This window comes from Penicillium hordei, assembly GCF_028827395.1.
Source record: "Penicillium hordei strain IBT 12815 chromosome Unknown utg000003l_segment0_segment0, whole genome shotgun sequence".
Classification (NCBI taxonomy): Eukaryota; Fungi; Ascomycota; class Eurotiomycetes; order Eurotiales; family Aspergillaceae; genus Penicillium; species Penicillium hordei.
In genome coordinates, this window is record NW_026623144.1 from 2,831,965 (window position 1) to 2,853,590 (window position 21,626).

General features: G+C 45.4%; 6 protein-coding genes across 6 annotated transcripts; 1 reads left to right on the top strand and 5 right to left on the bottom strand.

Annotated features, from left to right (window-relative positions):
* Window positions 1-952: 952 nt before the first annotated feature.
* On the bottom strand, window positions 953-5,063 carry N7537_006299 (putative sensor histidine kinase/response regulator; the record flags this gene model as incomplete). Its single annotated transcript, XM_056897356.1, has 3 exons — window positions 953-1,224; window positions 1,273-4,922; window positions 4,993-5,063. The coding sequence occupies 3 exons, from the start codon at window positions 5,061-5,063 to the stop codon at window positions 953-955; spliced, it is 3,993 nt and encodes a 1,330-aa protein (XP_056753141.1).
* Window positions 5,064-5,441: 378 nt separating this feature from the next.
* N7537_006300 (uncharacterized protein) lies at window positions 5,442-7,450 on the bottom strand (the record flags this gene model as incomplete). Its single annotated transcript, XM_056897357.1, has 6 exons — window positions 5,442-5,879; window positions 5,935-6,260; window positions 6,318-6,865; window positions 6,928-7,041; window positions 7,135-7,205; window positions 7,310-7,450. The coding sequence occupies 6 exons, from the start codon at window positions 7,448-7,450 to the stop codon at window positions 5,442-5,444; spliced, it is 1,638 nt and encodes a 545-aa protein (XP_056753142.1).
* Window positions 7,451-9,119: 1,669 nt separating this feature from the next.
* N7537_006301 (uncharacterized protein) lies at window positions 9,120-10,193 on the top strand (the record flags this gene model as incomplete). The annotated part of the gene is made up of 4 exons (XM_056897358.1): window positions 9,120-9,194; window positions 9,282-9,503; window positions 9,554-9,696; window positions 9,776-10,193. 4 exons carry the CDS (start codon window positions 9,120-9,122, stop codon window positions 10,191-10,193), a joined length of 858 nt encoding a protein of 285 aa, XP_056753143.1.
* A 221-nt stretch (window positions 10,194-10,414) lies between these two features.
* Window positions 10,415-12,568, bottom strand: N7537_006302 (ABC transporter integral membrane type 1; the record flags this gene model as incomplete). The annotated part of the gene is made up of 7 exons (XM_056897359.1): window positions 10,415-10,585; window positions 10,654-11,344; window positions 11,403-11,412; window positions 11,499-11,636; window positions 11,706-11,985; window positions 12,040-12,494; window positions 12,553-12,568. The coding sequence occupies 7 exons, from the start codon at window positions 12,566-12,568 to the stop codon at window positions 10,415-10,417; spliced, it is 1,761 nt and encodes a 586-aa protein (XP_056753144.1).
* A 1,414-nt stretch (window positions 12,569-13,982) lies between these two features.
* Window positions 13,983-16,289, bottom strand: N7537_006303 (uncharacterized protein; the record flags this gene model as incomplete). Its single annotated transcript, XM_056897360.1, is given in 4 exon segments — window positions 13,983-14,360; window positions 14,419-15,196; window positions 15,280-15,626; window positions 15,642-16,289. The coding sequence occupies 4 exon segments, from the start codon at window positions 16,287-16,289 to the stop codon at window positions 13,983-13,985; spliced, it is 2,151 nt and encodes a 716-aa protein (XP_056753145.1).
* Window positions 16,290-17,039: 750 nt separating this feature from the next.
* N7537_006304 (uncharacterized protein) lies at window positions 17,040-18,815 on the bottom strand (the record flags this gene model as incomplete). Its single annotated transcript, XM_056897361.1, has 5 exons — window positions 17,040-17,564; window positions 17,618-18,062; window positions 18,116-18,247; window positions 18,298-18,415; window positions 18,476-18,815. The coding sequence occupies 5 exons, from the start codon at window positions 18,813-18,815 to the stop codon at window positions 17,040-17,042; spliced, it is 1,560 nt and encodes a 519-aa protein (XP_056753146.1).
* Window positions 18,816-21,626: the final 2,811 nt, after the last annotated feature.

Here is a 21,626-nt window from a genome sequence, read left to right on the forward strand (position 1 = left end):
AGACCCGGATCCTCCCTCCGGGGCCCTGGGCTTCCGATTTGTAGCTTCCTTGTTCTCACATATTTCTACCTAAATCTAAGCGCAAAGACACATTTACTCTGGATCTCGCGGTAGCTTCAGGTTGGCCAAGTTAGTTGCATGTTTTCTTTTCTATTGACATTGTCTTTTGACATATCGCGACGAAATTGCAAATTCTCCACACCTCCTCCACAATTATATATTTGACAATCCTACCGCACTGTTGGTGACACGTAGCATACCGCTATTTGAACACATTCACTATGAAGGTGGGTTTGATGTCTGAAACAAACGCCTCAAAGAACCGTCCCGCTATTGGCCTCGTGGACTTAGCTCCGATAATCCTATACTACAATAGTCACCGCTAATTGGTGCCCATGCCATATTTTACCTCGGAAGGAAAGCCGAGAGCGTATGTCTGCTATGACTACAATCAAATGAATTAGAGCGCCAGTTGTGAGAGTATCACCTTACCAAATTCTTATCTGACCATGGTGGTGGCGATTTCTTTATCAGGAGTGGATTCAGCTGGCTCTTAGTAGCTCGCTCTACACAGCGGTATAGGTGCCATTCGATAAAACCTTCTTTTCGGGTATTATTCATGCCTGAATTTAGACTGAGAGAAAAATGAAGATACCTGAATTACTATTATGGAAACCTTAATACGGTACCCTGGTTCTGTCGGCTAATCATCTCTAATAAGGAAAAATAATAATATTGATACTATACAAGTTTATATTTCACCGCTTTCCAGGGTGGTTTATAGCTTATAAGTATAAAAGTAACTTTATCTTTATATTAAAGCAGAGAGTTAGCGAACCTCCCTAAGAGTGGTGATATATTGAAATAAATATAAGCAAAAACACAAACACAAAACAAGGAAAATCGTATATATACTTGACAAAGATGACCGCCATTGGTGTGATATATCATATCATTGAGATAGTTTCTTGGCCCCTCCTGGGATTCTCTCATTCAATACCGGGAATAATTCTTTTCGTCGGATTGGTTTCGCTAGAAAGAAGTCCATCCCTGACCCATAAGCTTCGTGTTGAGCACTAGCACTTGCAAGTCCAGTCATAGCGACAATAGTCGTAGGTCTAAATGATTGTTTTGCTGAAGCAAGGAGTGTGTTCTGATATTCCCGCTCAGCCTTGCGAATAAGCCGAGTAGCTTCAAACCCGTCCATTATAGGCATGGAGACATCTGTGCGTGTCAGAATAGACCCTCATGTACAAGAACCGGAGAACTTACCCATCAGGACCACTCCGAACTTTGTAGGATGGGCTTTGAAAGTGTTCAATGCCTCCAAACCATTGCGGGCAATCGTGTACCTGTATCCTTCTTTCTTCATATGTGCAACCAATATTTGCAGATTGATATCGTTGTCTTCAACCAACAACACCGTGAGTGTCAGCTCCTCTGTCTTGGGAAATGCCTCTCGAGTTGGCAAAGTAATGGTATCAATTTCAGTTTGAGAAGGATGAGTGTCCTCAGGTTGCTGTGAGTCTTCCAGCTTGCGATATTCATCATCTATCGCCTTTTTCCCTGCTTTGTGTTTGTGGAAATCCATCTCATCTTCTGCACGTTGTGTTTCGATATCCTCCTTGGAAACTGGAAGCGACTTCGTCAACTGGAACGTCTTCTTCCCCTGAGGCTGATGTATATTAGAGTCACCCCCTGCCGGAGGTTCCCGGCCTTGTTGTCGTTTTATGCAAATGTTAAATGCTTTGGCCAACTTGCGCGGGCCACAAGGCTGGCTGATAAATTCGACAATAGCCTCGTGATTCGATTGGTTTGCTGCAACAAACATGGAATGTGCTGCCTCTGGCGACCGACAAATCACCACGATCGGAACTCTTCGATTCCCGACATTGCCATGGGAATAATTCTGGGTTTTTAATAACCACGATTCCCAGGTATTCAATGAATTGGTATCGGTCTGCACCACAACATAAAAGTCGCATAAGGGCGGGGAAGCGTCCGTTAGACTCAGGATATGGACATCCATCTCGAACCAGTTCTTGCATAAGTTGTCCAAAGAAGTACTAAGGATTGTATCACGATCGGACATATCAGGTGATCCTAGCTCCAGAAGTCCCAAAGTCGCGCCACGTGTAAGATGTTTCACTTGCAAAAGGGGCTTGGGTTCGGATGGACTGGATTTGGCATTTTGGGCAGGCACGTGGGTAAGGGTGACTTCAATCGAGACATCAGTACCACGACCCCGGAGTGAACTGACTTCGATATGACCACCCATGGACAAAACCGTATGGTGCACAATGCTGAGCCCGAGTCCATTTCCAGGGGCAAGCGAGTCTTCTTGTGTGAATGGAGTGAACAAACTATTCTGCAGATACTCCATGCTCATCCCTATACCCGTGTCCTTGATCGTCAGGGTCACCTTAAAATTAGAAGGTCCCCCGGGCATAGCGTCTTTGGCAGGAGGAACTGGCGATGCAGTCAACTTCACTAAGATAAAGCCAGTGGTGGTGTACTTTAGGGCGTTGCCGAAAATGTTCATCATTATTCGGCGCCAGGCGCCTATCTGGGTGGAGAATCTCCATTCGGCAGCTTCGTCGATATCCAAGATGATGCTGACCTGACTCGCTCGCTGGACGGGACCCAATACGTCAAGTGCCATGTGGTTCGGACGGTCTATCGCCATTGGTCTTTGTGAGCTATGGTAGAAACTGTAGCCTGCGAACACACTTTCCATCACCTCCTCCAGAACAGCATCCAACTGAATATTAGACTTTAGACTAATCATCCCACTATGCCGTGTCCGCCGTGAAGGCTTCATACTATGAGGTGATGGGTCTGTGTTTTTGTGCCGTTTTGAAGGGTTTTTCGATTTGCGAAGAGCGTTTTTGCCTCCTTCCTTCCGGAAATTGTTTATCTTCGAGAAGTCCAGCAAATGGTTGATAGTATCCAACAAAGTCCGCCCACAGGATTCAATAGTGTGTACTAATCCGTGCTGAAGTGCATTCATCGCCGTGTCCCGAAGTATTTCTGATGTGCCAAGAATGCCATGGAGAGGACTTCGTAACTCGTGCGAGATGCTGCTGACCAGATTTGTTTTCGCTTTCTCCGACATCTCGACATCCAGACGATGCACCTCTGCCATGATGCTATTTCCAAACGCCAAAAGATACGTAAGCTCAGTGTCAGACGTGAAGACACGTCGAGGCGTGTTTGTCCATACTAGAGCACCTGAGAACCATCGAGCTCGATGGGAATCCCATATCGGCAAAAGGGCGATGCTGCGAGCTCCCGGGAAGAGTCGAATGAGGACGTTTCCGTCTTCTTTGATCGTGGCACTGCGCGTCTTTTTCCGGCTTCCTCTTGCTCTTTTACCAATGAGGTCACCGTTGACCGGGTTTGAACCCTCACTGTCCAATGAGCTGTTCCAAGGTCCATCACTGCTTTCGTCGGAGGACATCGATCCCTCTTCACTAAAATTGAAAATCCTGCCCTGCGGGTAACGCCGCAGAAGCGTCTTCAATAATACTTCCCGGAGGGCAAGTCTTCCTTTTGATTCATCGTTGATACTGGACGTATTCGACGTCGAGAAGCCTAGAATCTCACATAAGGTCGTGTTCTCTGGGATGGTATCCTTCCCGGCTCGCGGGGTAGAGAATTTCTGGGAATCCGATCCGGTGCTATCGTCACTACTGCCCATGGAGCTTTCAAAAGTACCGCTATCTGAGCCTGGCCCCTTTCGCTTCGTGTCGCTGACCAGACCACCATAAGACCCGATGCTCGCGTCGAAGAACGCAACGCCTTCAACTTCTATCGACTCCCGGATGATGTTAGCTGCTCGCGAAAAGACTTGTCGAACTCCGATAGACAGCATATCGTCTTGCAAATTTTCGGTCGATGCTGTGCTTCGGACAGAGAAACTAGTTTGCGTTTCGGCTTTGTTGGGACTTGATATCTGATCAGTACTGGCGTCCGACTCCTTGCCGGACTGGGTTGTTGACGACGAGGATAATGGTCCTATGGGGAGGTTCGGCGATGGTACACTGGACAAGCCGGGGGATATAAATTGCTCGAAATCGTTTCGCGACAATTGTGACTGCAGCGGCGGGGATGACGGGCGAGTGTGGATGGTTGTGAGCAGACCGGATTTAATTTGTGCATTTTGCTGTAGCATATTTAGGTGGCCTTCGTCATGCTGCTGTTCATTTAGGGGTAGTCCAGTGTCCTGTACCCACTCCTTGCGGAGCGTCGCCTTACCTTCAACAAAACTTCCGAACCCCACAATCATTCTCTCTGCACGATGATGTTCTGCTTTGCATCGAGCCATGTCCAAGTGGGTCATGACGGTCGATGCCATATTTTGCAGGAACTTGATCAACGGTGCATCCAATCCGAATCTTGGCTCGTCATCGATAATGCAGTAGGATCCGATGGTGATGCCTTTAGGACTGATGATGGGGGCGCCTGCATAGAATCTCGCTTTGGGAGAGCCGGTGACCATTTTCAAATGGTTAAACCGATCATCTTTGCGTAGATCAGGTACCATGTATATACCCCCCTTGACCACATTTTTGTCTTCTTCTGGCTTTATTTGCGGTAGGGAAGCGACTTGTTGACATATCCCATACTCCTTAGGGACAACGCAGCAACCCAGCCATAAGGCATCTCTATCATTCTCCACTGTATGATCTTGAAGACTGAGTGTTTGAGTGGCCTCTGCGAGGACATATTGTTGGTCCCGGCCGAAGAGTGAAATCAAGGCACGTTGAGCGTTCAACCTTAAAACTCCTAGCTGGGCGAAGGCCGTCAAAGCGGTATCTGGCGACGATCGGGGAATATAGGCAGTGTGTTGATTCTGTACATTCTCAGGTGTTGTGGGGACACTTGGGCCAGATTGGAAAACTTCGTTGGGTTTAAGATATCTTTTTTATTAGTGTATGGTTCTAATGTGTATTCAATTCGGGAATAGTAGAACCCTGTCTATGTACATACTTGTATAGTTCCCTCTCTTGTGCTAGCTTGAACTTGGGTGGTCCGGCTTGCGCTGCCTCTGACGATGACATGAGACGTGTGTAGTAAATTCTTTCTGATGATGATTTTCACCGGACAGGACAGCCTTGTTAGAAAAGAGTAGCAGACTGTCGCAGAAAACAAGGAATTGCTAAAATTCGAAGTGGGTACACGGGTTGATCCATACCGAGGTAGGTCAATGCGAATGGGCCGATCAGTCAATCATGTTGTGCCCAGCGGGCTCGATCGGGCTTTTCGATGGCAATTCTGCACTGGAAATGGGGCGGTGAAGTACACACCGCTTTGTGGTTATCTCGAACACGTGAAGTTGAATATCATGGCTATCAGGACCTCAGGCAACTGCAAAAATCATATGAAATCTACAAGACTTTTTTATCCCCTGCGTACTGACCAGATGATGCCTCCTTCGATCATTGCTGCATCATTTTTACGCGTGTCACTGGACCCTTGTACACCTTCCGTGCATATATCACATAATAACAGAGTGAAACCATAACAACACCCCCAAATATTACCACGCCCCAATTCATGGTAGTTGGGTCCACATTCTTCGTCAGGGGGAAGAAACTGAAGACCCATATGACTAGCAAAACCATGATGGAAATGGTATCACAGATAGGGGTGAACTTGCCCATGCTCCAACGTGCCGGTGGTAGGGGCTGATTGCGCCAACGTCGAAGACGAACGCAGGTGATTGAAATAATATAGGAGGATAGAAGGGCGGCTGTGCCGAGGGACATAATGGCATTGAAAGCCACGGAAGACCCAATATTGATTAGGGAGAGGAGAGAGACAATGACAAGACTGACGCAAAGGGCATTCAGTGGAACAGTGAACGTTGGGTTAACCTGTTGTCCTTAGGTTAGTCAGGGGCATAGATGGACAGCGTGTCAAAGAACTCACCTGTGCCAAAAAGTCGGAAAAAGGAAGGCCCTTGTCTCGGGCAAAGGAGTAGATCTGACGCGAGGTTGTAGCGACATTACTGATTGCCGCGCAGAATTGCATGATCATAATCACAACCGTCATGCCTGTCGTTGCACTGACTGATCCCGTGGCATTGAGGAAGACCTGGATAAAGGGGAAGCCTGTTTCAGACTCAAGCACTTTATCAATGTCGCCCACACAGAACGCAAATGTGATTATCATAACTAGGCCGGTGGACCCGTTGAGGATTAGTGTCCAGACCATGCCCATAGGAAGAACCCGAGATGCATCTCGAATTTCCTCCGCTGTATCCTGGTATTAGTCCTTTTCCTTACATGGCTCGGGAATAGTACGGTACATACCCATATGAACTGCCGAGTCGGGGCCTTTTCCGGATATATCGTTAGCAACGTCCAAAATAGGATCCATGAACGTGCGGAACGTACCAATCAAAGCATATATCGGTCCAACCAGCCCTGCCATACATGCGAGTCCATTGTTATCCCATCCACCCCGATTCTCTATAGAACCAAATACCTCGGAAGCGGGAACCCTAGGGGACAGCACCCAAAGTGGGATCAAAATTCCAAAGAAACCAAAACAGTGAACAATCAAAATGATACCTTCTATCAATGGAAGCTTCTGGGCCAGGAATGTGTTAAACATCAAGGCTACCAAAGCCACCGCAATGACGAGCAGCGTGACATGCCATGGCTTATAGGTATATGTGTCAGGGTAGTTTATCGCAATCACGCCAACCATCATGTTAGCGACTGTATAGCAGCATCCTGCGATACCGGTGTGCCAACCCAACACGCAGATCCATCCAGTGATGTAACTCAATAGAGCCTGAGCACTCGGGGGTGCGAACTCCGACACCCAATGATACTGACCACCGGACAATGGGGCCCTGAAAAGAATCGGAAATAAAGGTTAGCGATCTTATCGTCAAGTCATCTGAACTATGCATACATGGAAGCCATCTCAGCCATTGAGAGGATCACAAAACTGAACCCTGCCAGGCCTCCCAGATAAGTATAGATCATACCTCCTTTGCCGCCATTGGTCAACCCATAAGATGAGCCACTAATGCAATGGGTCAGCACACGATCCCAATATAATATAACAAGGTGGAATATCCTATTGAAGATATCGATCAGTTTACTTAGAGAGACATACAAGAGAACTGCTTCCCACGTGCACATAAGCACCGCTGTAAACCCAAGAACGGACAGAAATCGGAAGTTCCTCTGCAGAAGGTGTCATTTTTTGCTGCTCTTTTTTTTTTTTTTTTTTTTGTTCCGCTTGATGATTTGGAAGGGAAGACTCATAAAGGTTAAGTAGAGTTGCGTACGTTTAGTTCCTGATCTCGACCGGCACGCCACATGTCTTGCTTGTCCTGCGCCGTGCCTGCCTTTTGGGAGGGGGTGTCCAGGGAAGACATCTCCGGCGTAGAGTGTTGAACATTCAACATAATTCCGTCTTCGCGTCCCATGGTGAATAATGATCACTTCAATTCCAGTGATCCGGGGGATAAATGAACAAGGTCTGACGGGGAAACCAGAAAAAGGAAAGAAAAAAAGAGGAACAAGGAAGTAGATAAGGAAATTCAGAATATAAACCCAATGACGTTAAAACAAGGGCGAGAATACAACTGTGCTTCCGGTTAAAAAAAATTACAGCGCAGGGACAGGGGTAGATACTGTGACGAAAAAAAATCATGGTAGTAGTAATATTTTATATATCCCGCCAACCCTGGTCAGCAAGCAAAGCTTGTGGTTGGCAGCGGCCAAAGTACGATGCATTAGGACACCACTAGGAGCGCGCCATACGTGAGAAATAAACAAACCATAGTAAATCCCCCATCCCGACCCCACAAGCGGAAGGGTTTTTTTTTCTATACGAAGTACTCCGTGCAGTTGGGCTTTTTTTGGCTTGATTAATCATTGTCCAGGAAGAAATTGGGTGGAGACTTTTTACACAATTACGGTCCTTTAGTCTACCTTTAGCTGTCCCGCCGAATTCTAGCCCCATTCAGGATCATAATCCCGGCTATGTACCCAATTTATTGAGATATTTGATTGGGTAAATTGTCTTGTCGATCCCGATCCATATCTCCTTTTTGGATTAGCTCTATACGTACGGAGTACTCCGTACTCCACACATATGCGAACAATGGCCTGAGCCAACAACCCTAGAGATTCCGCCCCAACATACAACATTGTCCATGCAGGGATTAGATTTTGTTACTGTGTGTAAAAAGATTATATACATAGGACCGCCAAGCTCATGCTAATTTCCTCTCCTACGCAGACCAAGACACATAATATAACATGTACTCTGTACTTCGTAGTGAAGACATAATTCTCATACCTAGGAAATCTAGATCTTTACTGGTTTTCCCTGAATTCTAATCAACCTATGAAGCCATCATTATCTCCTTTACATACCGATCTCACTAATAGACCGAAAGATTAGTTAATATCGGACCTTTCTATTTGATAATTGAGGTTGAAGTGAAAAAGAGATGTTTACAGATGTTCCTACAACTCGGTAATTCTAAAGTTGATTAACTAGTTAGTTGTGATCAGCTCTTTAAAAATAAAATACCACTACAAAATGATCTGGTTATATGGTCCACATACGCACCTCGTACATAAACTTAATACGGCAGATAATTGTCAGTGCAATATATCGAGCCTACCAAGATCCCTGTTCATTTGATCCTTAGATTCATCTGCCGCAAACATGGCCCCCGGTATTCCTAAAAGGTTATAAGCGTAATCCATCGCGAAATCTCTGTTTTCTAGCTTTCGTTGTATCTCGACTATCTGGATCCCCTCATGGAGTCCGTCTCTCCCTATACAGTCTCCGCGACGAATCGAAGTGGCTTGATTGTCATTGTTGAAACACTGTTTATGACGTGGATGATAATAGTGAATCTGATTCGACTGTACATGCGTCTGGCGATCAATGGACCACTCAAGATTGATGATGTGGTAGTGTTTACCGGGAGTGTAAGTTCGATTTGTTATTATTGCCCTCCCCCAGCCTTTCCTCATTTTTTCCCCTAACCCCACAACTACGAAATTATATCCACCTATCTCCAATATTGATCGAGCTTGACTTGTTAGGTAATAGCCATCGCTCATGTCGGAACAATCATGGACGCAATCTCCCATGGCCTGGGCCGATCAGAGGACGAAAGCTCGGTGTCGAACTTAATGCGCGCTGGAAAGGTTGCCTTCCCTCCCCCGCAGGCCCCCAAACTCGGCCTCCAGTGCCACTCGAAATAAAGAAAAATGAACTGACGGATGTTGACCCAGGACGTCTACGCAGCGAACCTCTTATTCCTGGCTGGGCACGGCGCGGCCAAGATATCCATATGTCTGCTTCTCAAACAACTGGGCCGGCAAAGGGGCTATTTGCTCTGCTCCAAGATCCTTCTGTGCATAGTGACGGCGTGGATGCCTGCTTCGATTCTCGCGGTTGCCCTTAGTTGCTTCCCACAGTACCAATTTTCCATGGCCCAGAATTGTAGTAATATTGTGCGTTATACTTACTTACATCGAGTGACCCAACTGACAAGTGAGAGCAGGGCATTTCCTGGAAAGCGATCTCTGCGTTTGATGTGATTACGGATATCCTTACCTTTGGCCTGTGTATATTACTGGTTTGGGGGGTTCAGATGCAGTGGAAGCAAAAATGGGCGGTAATATTGGCTTTTGGGACAAGAGCTCCGTGAGTATCTGATATCGCAGAGATGAAGGTATTCAAGAAGAAGAACTGCAATGGCTAATGATTTTCCCGCGATATCTAGGGTTGTTATCCTAATTATCCTCCGCCAAACCTATCTTAACCGCTCGCTTTTCCTTCCCGACGCGCCTCTGCATCAATCGGATGCAATGATCGTGACCGCCATTCTCCTTCACTGCAGTATTATGGTATCCACCGTGCCATGTCTGAAGCCATTTGTTATTTCATTCAACACAGGATTTGGACAGGGCGTCACAAATGGCAACGGCCAAAATTCATATTTCACACCTACTGGGAAGAGCGCATCGGCCAACCAATCCCACATCTATTCAGTAAACCGAGAAGAAGGGGAAGAAATTGATCTGACTACTTTCCGGCAGTCACAGGATAGCCAGCACTCGCAACGTCTGATTATTCACCAGATGCAGGAGTGGAAGGTGGAGGAGGAATATGAGATGGACTCTATACGAGATAGAAGTTGAGTCGTCATAACTATAAGATGAATGGCCTCTTAATTTAAATCTATTGGACTGGACTTGTATGAAATACTATATGTTATTTAAGAGAAATGATATTCCAATATTCTGCGGAGCCCTTGTTGTGGAAGACAGTACAGCAATCATCCATCCATGGGATCAATTCATTCATGCAAATACAAATCGAATATCCCGTCAATACGGAAGCTTCAGTTGATATGCTCTAATTAAAAGTTCCAAAGCTTGACTAAATCTATTTCAGATACCAGTTTTTTAAAGTGGCCATCTTTGCCGAAGAGCCAGTTCGTTATAAGCGCAATACTCGTCAAATCAAGGCCACTGAAAACATTATCCAGAATGACAATGTCAAACCTCGAGTAGACTGCTCGGGCGAGTGCCTACAGATGCATAGAGAGGGGTTATCAGTGCGTGCAAAGATAGTTGCATATCATGCATCATGACTCACAATTCGCTGCTTTTGGCCTCCACTAAGTGATATTCCGCCGCTACCAGCCATATGCATGTCGCCTTCTGAAAGGGCATCTAGGTCCCCTTGTAGGCCGCACACATCACATGTGAAATCATACCATGTTTGATCAAACTCCAGGAATCCGATGATATTGTTCCGGATGGTGTCATTCTTGATCCACGGGTTCTGTGGACAATAGGCTGCTCTCGAGAACGAGGCTGTTCTGGAACCATTTTTAACCATATGCTGGTGAAAGATACTCTCAATCAGAGTCGACTTCCCACATCCAACGGGACCGACTATCATCCTAATGCCCTGATGAATGTCAACACTCAAATCGCGGATCATAGGCTCTTTTTCCGAGGACCATGCGATAGTTGCATTCTGGAATGAGATCAGGAATGGATATGATTTTTCGGATGTCAGCAATAGCTGTATGTCCTCTTCGTATGTTTCAGATGACGGGTTACCCTTCGCACAATATGCTTCAATCCGGGCAAAGCAAGCGATGGCCTGCCAGATTGCGGGCATGGCTTGGCAAAATATGAGCAGGGGATTTGTGAGAAAAGAAATCAAAGCGAGGGATGTGAATGCCTGAACAGAGAGGATTGACCCATCGTGTCGCACAACAGATATTATCGCATAGATTGTAACGTAGCAAAGGGAGCGAGAATAGTGGGCAGGTTGGCTGGATTCAACGTCAGTTTATGTCCCGTGTGGCCATTTCATCTGTCCCGGGTACTTACAGAGCGCAACCTGCCATATCAGCAACTTTCGGAAAGTAACTGAAGTTTTCACTTCTATTTCACACAGATGTGACACCAGCGGTAAAATAACATTACCCAGCCCGAGCATTTGTACAGCCTTCATATTGCCTAACGTGTTTGCTGTCACTGCGAGTCGCTTTTGTACTCGCTCGATCCATTGTTTTTGCGCCTGTCCAGACCTGCTTGACACTGGGACCATTGCTAACACAGAACCTAGAGATAAAGCTTCTCAGTAGTTGCTCTTGAAATATATGTGCTTAAATTAGATGAGAAAACTTTTACCCAGTGAGATGACGAGAGGTATAAAGCAGGCGACGCCGAGCTCGCGCTCCAACAACCAAATCGCAATCCCCACCTCTATGATGAATGCCCATGCCTCATGCAGGTTCTTCAAATTAGCCACAATTCGTTCGACATCAGTGCCCATTAATGTGATAGCTGCGGAATCAGTCAAATCCACCGCAGTCATGTCGATAGTCTGGTCATAGATCATAGATATGAGACCAGATCGCATCATAGTGAGTAGATGATATGTCTGACGCCAGTATATGGCTTTTGAAACCTTTTGGCGATAGTTAGAGACATACTACATTGGCAATAATGAATAGAGACCTACCGCCAACCCCATATACATCAGAACATACGCGCCTATGAGTCCATTTCCGTAAATCCTAGGCTCTGATGACGATGGCCCTCCAATATAATTGACAGTTGCTGTGATCAAAAAGGGCTGTGCAAAGGTAAAGCAACTGTAGGCTAGGCGTGGGGGAATCGCGGAGACATAAGCCCAGCCGTATGCACGAAATACAGCTTTGATTAAGTGAGGAGCACCGTTTTTCTTTACAGAATCCCAGGACTTTCGAAGTTTGCCACCCGAGCATTGCCCTTGAAGATTTGTGTCAACTTCTGGAACATCCTCAATCTTGAGAGATTCCCGATATCCTATCTGCAGGAATGGCAGTACCCAGATAAAAAAGCTGCGGCCCCAAACCCCGAGTTTCCCTTCGTCAGTACCACTACTACCACAATAGTCAGAGTGCAGGATCTTAGTTTTCGGAACTGACTCAAGAGCTATAGTCACCACCGTTAAAATGAAGCTAGCCAGTGAGAGATATCGACAGACTCTAACGGATGGGATTAACCATAGTGAGCGCAGCTGGGGCAGCCTGCAAATGCTAGACGTTGAGAAATATAGGATAAGAATATCCTATGGTTTTGCAGACCGCTGATCCTCTAAGAAGGAGGCATATAACGCCACAAAAGTTGCTATGATGTTGAGTATCACTGCAGGCAAGGAAGCCCTTGTATGAAGGACGGATTCTCGAACTTGAAAGGCCGCAAATAGAACTTGGAGAACAAATAACACAGCTAGAACGCACTGGTTGAGCTTAGAAATAGTTAGGGAAGGTAGGACCTAGGACTTTTACTAATTTGTAGACCGCTAATTTGTATGAAATGATTTTGACTAGCTCGTAGCGGAGAAAACAAAGTCGTATAGGTAATATCAATAAGAAGATTGCGGCCGGTAGAGAGGTGAAAAATATGTCCTCAAATAAGAGAGTAAAGTCAAAGGCACGACAATCGATGCTGACGCGAGGGCCAAAGCGGTTGTCAGCTTGCGATGACCAGCACAAGCTGGTTGCCATTCATTGGTATTTTGCGATATATTGACGGTTCAAGTAAATTCTGTTAAATTGGATGACTGATGCTAAATTCAATTCCATGGGATACAGCATTAAACTATTTATACTGAGATCGGATATATATGAGGATATAGCTACCCCCAGGGCTAACTCGGAGCGGCCACGATCAATTACCTATTTAGGAAATATGAATTTTTGAACTCCGAGAATGGATACTCTTTATTCCGATCAGATATTTGCTTCGGTGTAATATTCTTATCTCGGAATTCTGAGTCTAGACCCCGCCGACAGATCGAATGTTGAGAGTTATATAACACCTTTAATCTAGTTACGGGTTTGGGGAGGCTTATATGTGAGTCACTATATATTCCGAGAAGTCATGTATGCAGGTGAATTTGTTGGGTTCCATACTTGGCTGTGTTAAACAACTTGGTGGTGTTCGTAGCAGCAGTTCCTCTGTCATATACAGCTACTTACATAGTGCTCAATCAGCTTGAGAAGGGGTCCGCGTTATATACAGATAGGTTACCATCAGCATCTGTATATTCTCTGGGAGCACTATGTGGTTCCAGCTCGGCGTTTGGCTTCGAGTTCTTGCTTCAGTTGGATGAAGCGCCTGCATAGTCATACGCAACTAGTTAGACTGCAACAGGAAAACTGAACTTTGATTGATCGATTGATTGATACACAAATTAGATATACGTAATATCGTCAAAATGCACCGGATTTTAGTGTCTAGATTGAGTTCATGACAATGTAGACGCTATTGCAAGATACTGGATATCTTACAACATGGAAATCTTGTGTGTGCGGGAAACAATTTTTATGAGCATTGCAATATCTGCTCGAACAAGATCGGGCCGCTGTATTGCATCTTAGAGATATATATTAGATGAAGGAGATTGCTATAATCAAGTTAAGTGGAATTTAACAAAGGGTCTTGCGACCAGTGAATGTTGTCAAACCACGCCACGAAATCAAGGTTGCCATCCAAATCACAACCGTCAAGCCAATTTTCAGACAGTTCAAGTTCTGGTTGGGGACACGTAGGAGAAAGAATTTGATCGAGCACCCGACGAATAAATCTCGCCCCTTGTTGGGCAATCTCATAACTCCCTTCGTACGGCAGCACCAGGAAGGTCAGATGAGAGACAAAATCATTAAGCTTTTGGATTGTAAGCGAACGGAAATTGGCAGTTAACGGCGTTGATGATGGATTCGATATCTCATAGGTATACTCCGAGAGCAGTTTCGAAGTTAGGATGCCTGCAGCAGGTAGGCCCATATAGCATAACTAAAGTAGATGAGCTTATGAGGTCCCATGGCAGTATTGAGGGCTAGAGCAGTCTTACATCCCATGACATATTCGCCTTCAAGTGAGCAGGCTGGGTTTGCATGGAAATAATATGTAACAGTGTGGTAATTATTTCCAGGGAGCTTTCAAGGAGGCCTTGCGAGTTTATTCCAACGCGCTTTAGCAAGATTCGATGTAGCAGAAACTCCTGGTACGTGAATTCTATGTGAGCGAAGGCGCGAGCCTCATCTCGTGCAAATCTGTAAGCACCCGCTGCAGCTTCCTCGGGATACCAATGCAAAAACGAGGGAAGGTCTTGTTGTGTCTGACGAGATTCCTGAATCAAATTTCTGCGCGGTTTCCTCCTGTCAGTCTCTAAAATCAACATCAACATGATATGTAGTCTATAATGGGATACGAACTCACCTCTAGGTAGAATATGCTGGGTTGTAGGACTCAGAGACAATTCTAGGATATTTTCTCGCAACAAACTCGTCAGTAGCACGACGCGAAGCCTAACACCAACGGTCAGGTTCCCCTCGGTGTTCCAACCATTCGCGTCGAGATTCTGCGGTGCCTTCTCTCCTTCACTGTGTGAGAGGACCATCTTCTCATAACTTATATCCAAGGGAAGCGGAATAACACAGTACCGAGAGCAGATCCGTGGGGGACGCCCCAAAGAGGTCGCTAGCTCTTTATCAATTGCGTATGCGCACACCATGACTCGCTTTCGTATCTCCACTAAGAAGAACGGAAATGTTTCAATATCTTCACAGGATTGATGCAAGCCGAACGCGTAAACAATAGTGGATAAATCTCCAAGCTTTTGCCAGACCCTATAGTCTATCCGAACATCAGCCATCCCTTTTCTCTTTTCCGGTTGATAATATTGAAGAATTATAGCGTGCTATCACCATACATCGAAGTCGAAAGAACTATTTGCTGGGTCATAAGCCAGCAAAATGGATCGCTAGTCGTCCCAGCGCCATTGCAAAACTGGCAGCAAATCTCTCCAATGGCGGTAGCGATAGTTCTGAGCTGACTCTTTTCAAGCTTCCACGGGTTGCGATGTGTGAATATTGGGTCATCATCAGGTGTATGGAATAATGCTGTCCCCAACAAGGAGAAGACAAGTCCAATTGTCTCCCATCTCGTGGCTATTGAATCGAAATACTCAGGCAAATTCATTGTCGGATATGTTCTGACATCTTTGGACGTGTTGACAAATATTTGACGGGACAAAGTCGCTAGCGACGCATGAGTATCCTAAGAGTTGCGGACTGCACAATCATACATTTGCTCCACAGAATCACATAGGGCGCGAGTCAATGGAGGACCGAGAAACCATCCTGGGTAAATCTTGTTCTTCAATTCAATAATTTCATAGAACCAACGGATCTTCTGCAGGTGCGATAGAATCTGAACTCCTAGCAATACCTGATTGGGATCGCTCGGTGAATATGTAATCGTTGGTGCTGTGGCTGTAGGTAAGCCTGGTTCTCCGACACGGAGGATATCCTCATACTCCGTAAAAATATCTTTGGGGGAGACCAACCCTAGGACTCCCGGCCCCAGAGTCTGCTTTTCCCTCGCAGTCCATCGCGCGATATGCTGGTTGCGTAATGTATTGCCCTCATCTGTAAGCGATGGCAAAGCTGATGGCAGGCTTGGCGCGGCTGTGCTGGAAATCGTTTGATCTAAACGAAAGACCAAATGATTTTCCGGGCGCTGCCTCTCGGGTTTCCGTGAGATCATCCTGGGGGCTCGTGCACTCGGCTGAGTTAGCGGAGCAGGATGGTAGAAGCAACGATCGGCCAGACCATGACGGAGACATCGACCGCAGGTCGGACTTTGGTGGTCGCATCGTAGTTTGGACTTCCGACAAGGCTCGCACGATGATAGAAGTCCATTTCGACGAGGCGTTGCCATTTTTACCAAATATATTATTAATGGTAAATATGCAACTCTCAATAGAGGCTTTGAGAGAGGAGATACAATGCCGGCTGGGCTAGATAGGGCCTTGGCATCGGACCTCATTGAATTCCCTATTCGGGAAATTACAGCTCGAACTCCGAATGGACTGTGAAACAACCCTAGTTTTGACGGTCATGAATGTCCATATTGCAGTGGGAGACCAGGCCCTACACTACGCATTGACGCTGCTCATCCTTTCTTTACTGTGCAGTGAGAGGATGGAAGATAAGGCTTTCTGAGTACTGCAAAAACAGAAGCTTCACTTCAGGAAAGGAGCACAGGAGCTGATGCACGGTTTGATCTTAACATATGAGCTAGAGGTATTTCTGGAGATATTTCCTGTGATCCACATCTCAAGCATGTGCTTGAGGCCGCCAATGCTATACTCTCTTCAAAATGGAAGATTGGTACTTTTATCAGCGTAACTACACGGTGTGCACTAGAATAGTTTGCGGAAGCTGCGGGACATTGAGGCAAACATCAGGCTCAACAGACAGTCTGGGCCATAGCACCATAGAGGACTACTACGTACATACAATGGACTACTTCGTGGATGTTTCAGTTTTGTATCTAGCAACCGAGAATATTAGATCCTATCCAGTCGGTCTATCGGCTCCATCTATCTGTATCCTGTTATTGAGTTGAGTTGAGTTTATGCTTCGCTTAGGGAAAATCACGAAAGGTCTGTACATTTCGATCACTCTGCTACCCAGATAAAAAAGGTCCATGGTCCTCCTGGTTGACGCACCGAGCCGAAGGTCCAAGAGGAATTCGCCATATAGCAGTGACCGCTAAGGCAAAGAAGAGCGATGCCTGCAAAAATGGCAATCCTATCCAGGCACCTTCAAGATGCATTCCTAGTCGAAAGAGGCTAGCAAATAGTGGGCCTGCGATTAGCACACCCACCGACTGTGTGATGGCAATCGCAGAGTATAAAGTCCCGATATGGTCGGGTAGTACAAGTGATGTAGCTAGACTGCGAGTAGTTATCAGAAATGATGACCCAATTGATAGAATTATCTGACCGATAATCAAGATAGCTGGTGTCGGAGCAAGGAATATGACCGCGAAGCCGATGATTGAGAGGACGCCACTCCACTTGCTCATCGCATGGTCTTTGTATTTCCCATGGAGATTCAAATTTCTGATGGCAAGGGTAGATAGGGTTGGCATCAAGATTGAGTAGGTGAAAAGAGAGAATATACCGCGTAGCGATATTAAAAGACTCGACTATGGTATAGTTAGTTTCTGACAGCTTAAATAAGAAAATAAGAGAGACATACGCGAGCAAAGCTCCAATCGAACTTCTTGGACACATACTGCAGAAGCAGATTTGTGGATTTTCGGCCTATTACTGTGACAAAAGACACAAGAATCATAATACACACATTAGAGTCGGACCAAATAAACCGAGTCGACCCGATGAATTTGGGGAACTGTCGAGTAAACTCTTGGCGCACTTCTTTCTTGGCCCGTTGCTGCTCTGGCCGCTCATTTTCAGTGTTCTGCTCTGTTTCCTGATCCCAGTTCTCTGGGATTGGTTGCTTCACTTTCATATCTTCCAATTTCTCAGGAAGAAACAGGACCGGGATCGTCCCTAGAATAATAAGGCCAACTCCTAACAGAAAGGGGAGCATTAAGCTAGAAGTCATCAGGTAGGCACTTATTGGCGTAGCCAGGATTTCTGCTAAGATAACAGCAGAGTTCAGGCGGAAGAGAGCAGTCGATCTGCGCATTTGTTAGCTTGATAATCTTACAATACCGCTAGAGCGCGACAATACCTTTCATCTTCAGAGAAGACATCGGCTATTATGACACAAACAATAGCAGCAATCACTGGATCGCCGCCACCGATAATCTTAAAGAGTGATGATAACCAGACCATCCGCAGAGGAATATAAGTTGACCATATGCTATAAATTGAATAAGTAAAACATCAAAGGCCTGCAAATGTAAGACTTACTCACAGACTATTATCACCCAGAATTCCCCTAGGATCATTCCCAGTAGGCAAAGGCACAGGACCGGCTTCCTTCCCCAACGATCCGAAAGAATTCCATATGGAAGCGACAGTAAAAGACCTAAATCATCATTAAGATCAGCATAAATTCTGTAGAGGTACATGTATTAGGACAACCTACCAGGAATGACATCGAAGGTATCCTTGTACCCTATCACAATAGCCAACTCCCCCTGTACAGTCTCAGATTTGCAGGGGTTTGGGTCCAGCGGAATATTTGCAGTTCCTAGATCCAAGGTCACGTTCCCGGTACCAGCCCGATGGAGATTGGCCTGGTAATTCCGGCAGATGATTTCTTCGAAGACGGCTGTCTGTGGTGTATTTGACATGAAAATTCCGAAATCGGTCAATAATGTGATAATGGAACACACGATCAGGATGAGGAATTTATTTGATTTCCGGGTCGGTGACCGGGTTGCGTTTATGGCCAACAGGGGGTCTGTCTCGCTGTTTGGGGGCATTTTGCTGTTGGAATTTGGGTGTGTCTTCGATTTTACTTTCCCCAGAGTAGACAGTTAAAGGGTGAAAGAAACAAAATCGAAAATACAAAAAAGTATAAAAGTAGGCATCATGGTAGCGGCATTTATCTCTTCCTATGGTGTAATCACTGGAACTCCGGGAGGAATATCAAGTTTGTAACGATGTACTTTTTATGCTAAACTATTTAGTCCTACATAGGATTCCTCCTAATACTTTTACTCTGTTCTGACTGCTAACATCTTATCGCGTCTCGAAAGTCGGACCTTGGAGTTCGGAATCAAATTTGACGTGTCTTGAAATGAGGGCTCCGTCTAGTGCGATTCTTAGACTAACTGCCGATCGCAGTGTGATGCAAGAGGTGATAACTAATAGAGGTGATCGCTACTCTCCTGACTTCCTCTGCTGACTGGTGATCCTCTCGAAGGAAATATTACACGACGTTGTTACAATGATTTGAAGATAGATGACCAACTTTCTCCTTTACGGCGAACGGTCCTGCTAACCATGCTCCCACAACGAGTCCACAAAAACCAAGGGAAAGAGCTTAGAGAAAGAGCAATCAAATCGAAGAGGCGCCGACTAAGACAAGCATGTCTTCCCACTTTGGGCCGATCTGAAGCCCGAGACGTATAAAAAAGAAGTATCAAAAGATTCAAGATGACATTACCCGATATTCTCGGGCCGGGTCGAAATGGTACCAATCAAAACCCAGGGGGTGGTTTTTCTCTTCAAAATTGTAATGTGAAGCAGTATGTTTTTGGCTTTTATTCCTGTCTAGCGACTTACCATAACATATTTAAAAGACACTCATGGTCTTTCATCGGAAGCGATAAATCCTACTACTCGAAGATTCTTAAGCAGCCCAGGTCCTCTTGACGATTCCAAGATATTCACGTTTTTATCAGAGTTGCCAATAGTGGCTGCGCTCCATGAGAAGTCACCAGCCGCATCCTCTGGTAGTCCCATGTTGGAAAATTGGGGGACTCTCACTTCTTTTCAGAATTCGCCGTCCGGTGCTTCGGCACTTACTGAGGCTAGTATAGCACATTTTGAACTCTACAACCGTGGAATAAATGCCTTATGAATGGGAACAATTACTTGCATGATTGATACAACCATAGGAAAGTCTTATCTTTGAGATAGCCAAGATACCCAATCCACTTAAATTGTCCGATACAGCTTATGACGGCTCTGAGCTATCTTTGGATCTCGCTTTTAGCTTCATTTACAGCCATCTTCATTTACAGCCATAGTGTGCATGGAAATTTCTCTCTCGCCCTGCTTATCTAATGCAATCGAAGTGTTGAAAAGGGTGCCCATGGATATGGACATCTTTCAATGTTCAAAGATTAGACTGTTTGAAACTTGCACTTCCGATTACACACTGCACGTTCCAATCCTTCCGTCACATTTGTTGATAGCTAAACTTTGATTTTGTTTATGTAACCGTATTCTCAACAACACTTCATCTTCACTGGTAAGATGGCCGAGTTGGTCTAAGGCGCCAGGTTAAGGTATACCTTAACTCCACAACTAGCAATAGTTTCCTGGTCTCGCAAGAGGCGTGGGTTCGAATCCCACTCTTATCATGATCTTTTTGTTTTTCGCTCATATTTATCTCAATATAAGGCGTTTGTTAGCTCAATTGGGTTATGTTTGGTGTGGTGTATAGAGGTGGGCGGTTGGATTGAAATTTTTTTTAAGTTGTGCATTTTGCAGATCTTTATGTCTATACAGTTTTTTAATGCCAACTGCTGGTTTTAACATTTTCTTAGACGTCAATTGCTCTTCGGATCCCCATGGCAGGCGGGAAGACACCACCTGGGCCCTTTGAATTCCAGTTCAAAGATGATAACGGAGTGTCGATTATATGGTCCTTTATGACGAGGATGTGAACCGACTAAGAACCAATCTACAAGCCAATGGCGTTAGTTAACCCCTTGCATCACATGACATTTTTTACGGCCGTGAGAAATGTGATGTAATTACCCATACATACAATATAATCTAAGCTAATCTAAGCTAAGCTCCAGGGCTCATTCATCACTAGGTATCATCCATACCTGGATCATACTAAACTTCTATCTTCTCCCTCACGACCCCAAACACACCTATCCTCGCAATCCACATACCCATACGTGAAATAAATTCTTCCACAGTACTGAATTCCTGACGGCCGTCAGAATATATGGTTATTGAGCTACCTCTTTTGGGTATATACCTTGATGGTATATTTATAACCAGACCATATTGCCAATCCCCCATGAAGACCTTGACACGTTGGGGTCGCATGATCATGTTTTGTTAAAAGGTATTTCTGTAGGCGGTGACCTGGTAGGTCACATGTCATTCTCTTTTGCTCCGTCTCTAGTAACAATCATGAACCATTCTTCCCCTTCTTCTCCAGCTTTCCTACTACCAATGTGAAATGGATCGGATGGTGCACACTGAGCGGAGTATGTGTATTTATTCTTCTACATTTGCATAATCCTGGACGGGGGAAAACACCTAAATGGTCCTTAAATACGTTAGAAGTTCTATATAGGAATAGCCCCCGATAACTTTAACCGTCTATATATATATAACTACAATCCTATAAATCCCCTTATATATAGCCCGAGGCTTCCTATAGCGACTTAGGCGTAAATAGATACGCCGTTACCGACTATATAGTAGTAAAAAAAGTATGATAAGAGTGGGATTTGAACCCACGCCCCTTTCGAGACACGGAGACAGTTGTGTACCATCGGGATCAGGTGGACCTGAACCGTGCGCCTTAGACCAACTCGGCC